The 3,134-nt window shown below is 45.8% G+C and overlaps 1 protein-coding gene across 1 annotated transcript; it reads right to left on the reverse strand.

Annotated features, from left to right (window-relative positions):
* Positions 1–526: 526 nt before the first annotated feature.
* Positions 527–2,651, reverse strand: LOC124701621 (40S ribosomal protein S3a-like). Its single transcript, XM_047233714.1, has 6 exons — positions 2,531–2,651; positions 2,328–2,433; positions 1,505–1,642; positions 1,240–1,425; positions 951–1,151; positions 527–854 (listed from the first exon to the last, which is right to left on the reverse strand). Exons 1-6 carry the CDS (start codon positions 2,587–2,589, stop codon positions 756–758), a joined length of 789 nt encoding a protein of 262 aa, XP_047089670.1. The 5' UTR covers positions 2,590–2,651; the 3' UTR covers positions 527–755.
* Between the last annotated feature and the right edge of the window lie 483 nt (positions 2,652–3,134).

Below are 3,134 nucleotides of genomic sequence, written 5' to 3' on the forward strand. Positions count from 1 at the left end.
CATACATCCACGTGATCAGAAAGGAATTATTCTGGCAGATCTGCTGGTTAATGCATCTAAATTCTTATATCCATGTCCACTGATTTTCTTTTTTTTTTTGAGCGGAACGATTTGTAGCTTTATTTATTGTTCGGAATGTTTGCAGCAGGATCACTTGGGGGATTCGAAAACCACACATACTATGTGGATCCTCTTCAAGAGGATTTGTTTGATGATCATGGGTTGCTGACCACTACATGCCCCCTGGTTGATCTCGTTGATTACATTCAAAGAATCTGATCTTAAACAGTTGCCGAAAAACACATAAATTCATCCCTACTGCCAGTTAGCATGGCAACCATCTGAAACAAAGAGTTATACAACTTTGGCATACATTAATCTGATTTTAGACGAGAAAACGTCAAATTGTGGTTTTGACTAATGAAATGCATGCGCCCGGGTAGGTGAACTCCTATGCCAGCCTACGGTTCACACTGAAGAGGAATGGACTTCAAGCTAACAACAGAGGAAATACTCGAACAAATACTGAACAGAAAATACTAAACATTTAGTTTGAACCATCATAACCTCCATCCAGAAAAATCACAAACAAAACAAGGCAGAATAGCTGGCTAGGAATGTCGACAGAGAACTCAAGAAATATCAGCCATCAAAACTGACTAGGGAAGTTCACGACATCCACCTACAGGTGGTGGTACATCATATATCATGTTCTAAATATTAAGCAGCAAAACAGGCGATGGGGACTACTCTCTCTACTCAGCAGCAACCTCCTCAGCACCGGGGACAACCTCGTCTCCCTCGGCAGGCCTGTCAACCTTCATGCCAACATCCTCCTTGTAGTCACCATGAACCTGGAATGGGCAAGAGAAGTCGCATTAGAAATTGAGTAGACATGGACAAGAGCACTGAACTGAACCACAGTGAATATGATGCTGGGAGACAATTACCTCCATGAGCTTCCCCAGGTCGAACTTGGGTGCCTTCAAGATCTTCACCTTGCGGACATACACGTTCTGGAGCGGGAAGATGCCCGCTGTCTGCTTCTCGATCTCCTTTCCGATCACCTCAGGTATGAACTTCTGCACCAGCTCCTTGAGGTCACAGCTGGCAGCCTGGTTCACCATGATCTCAACCATCTTGCGGCGGATCTACAAGATACAATGATATAAGTAAATAAGCTGCTCCATAATTGTCAAACAGTGATACACACAGGTGAGAAAAGAGAACCAAATTTACCTGTCTGATCTGGCTGGCTTGGGCGTAGCAGGTACGCTTCACCTGGTTGGGGCGTCTCTTGGTGAAGCCAATGCAGAACATGCGGAGCATGTAGTTGTCAGTAGTCTTCACGTCCACATGAGCCTCAATCAGAGACTGCCATTTCCTCACAAGAGACCTGAGCTTGTCAGTGGTGAAGTCCATGCCCTGGAAAACAAGAATAACTGGTTAGTAAAACAAATATACAAAAATAGCAGCAACAGTATGAAGGTATAGAGAACAATACCCAGAAGTTTGTAAGGACATTCATCCCCTGGACATCCTCAGCACGGAGTCTGATCTTCCTGTAAGCCTGGTCCTCATCGTTGTTAAGATCAGCTAGGGACACTTCAAAAACCCTGTGCTTGAGACCCTCAGAGGCAATCTGAAACAAAGATTAAAGGATTAGCAATAAGCTAGTACTGTAGGGATTACTAAACCAGAGAGCTTAGATGTACAATTCAAAACATGTATAATGACAAAAGATCTATCAACAACATATTAGTACCTCACAAAATATGCATATAAACTTCCAAGAGCAATGATCAATCAGAACACCACAACAGAATCATGTTGATTCCTATCAGAATACAGGTAGCTAGTGTACATAACAATAATAATTAATAGGCTATAACCAAAATTGGGCAAGTGTGAACGAATAAGCATGGTCTGATTATACATATATTGGGCTGAATGAATGCCAAACACCGCATTGAGTCATTGACAAGACAGATAACACATATAACTGCATAAAATAGTCAGTAGAGCTCAGCAAGAGCGTGTCTAGCTACGAGGGGTTGGATTAAAATGATTTAATTCCTTCACTTGCCTTCTTAATCCTTGGTAATACAAATATAAATCTACACATGTACGAGCACTGCAAAGGCCTAACATGCGTACTAGATGCTAAATAGACAGCCTAGTAGCATTCACTACATGTGAAAAGACTAAATCGCAATTCACAAATCATAGGCGAGCACGCAAACGACTATACAGCTAATCCCAGGAACAGACCGCATCAACGTCAAACAAATACCGCGCGCTCAGACGCAAGGTCGAGGAGAGCATACCTTGGTACCCTGTGTCCTGGACACGAGAGTCTTCCCAATGTTGCGCTGGCTGAAAATCAGCGGCGCCTTGATGTCGTACCACTGCTTCTTGGTGAACGGGTCGACGCTGCAAAATCAAAGAAAACCCATCAGCGCACGACGAAGAGAAGAACAGCGGGAACGGATCCTAGATCGAGGTAGAGCGGGGTGGGGGAGGCACTCACGCCTTCTTCTTAGAACCCTTCCTCCCCTTGGATATCCTCTTGTTCTTGCCGACCGCCATGGTTGCCGCTGGCTCGTGGAGTGGCGGCGCTGCGGCGTCTGGTGGCTAGAGCGTCGGGGATACTTGGGCGCGAGAGGAAACCCTACCGGGGCGACGGGTCCTTTATATAGTCCGCTTCGAGGGTTTCCATTCGATCGTGCGGTCGCGAGGGCCTGCCGGGTGGATGGACGGATTTGATGAGCGGAGCCCCATTTGGGCTCTTTGGGATGGTGGGGGTCCGTTTGGCCCAGTAGTACATGACACGGGCTTGGTTTCATTTCTTTTTGTTCTCGGCGCAACCAGAACTTGGGCTGGACAACAGGTTCTATCAAGGCAGTCTAGGCTGAACAAGTACAGCCCGTTGCACCTAAAACGGTATAGCCCCACGACAAAAAAAAAACGATATACACCATTGCCGTATCTTTCTTTTCACTTGTTTGAAATTTAGGGTTCTAGACTCTCTACCTAAAAAAAAAGGGTTCTACTCTCATTTCCGCCCCCCCCTCCTCTCTCTCTCTCCACCCCTCTCGTCTGAGAGTGTTTCTTGTCGACCCGACGCTCCTCCC

This window comes from Lolium rigidum, chromosome 3, assembly GCF_022539505.1.
Source record: "Lolium rigidum isolate FL_2022 chromosome 3, APGP_CSIRO_Lrig_0.1, whole genome shotgun sequence".
NCBI classification, from domain to species: domain Eukaryota; kingdom Viridiplantae; phylum Streptophyta; class Magnoliopsida; order Poales; family Poaceae; genus Lolium; species Lolium rigidum.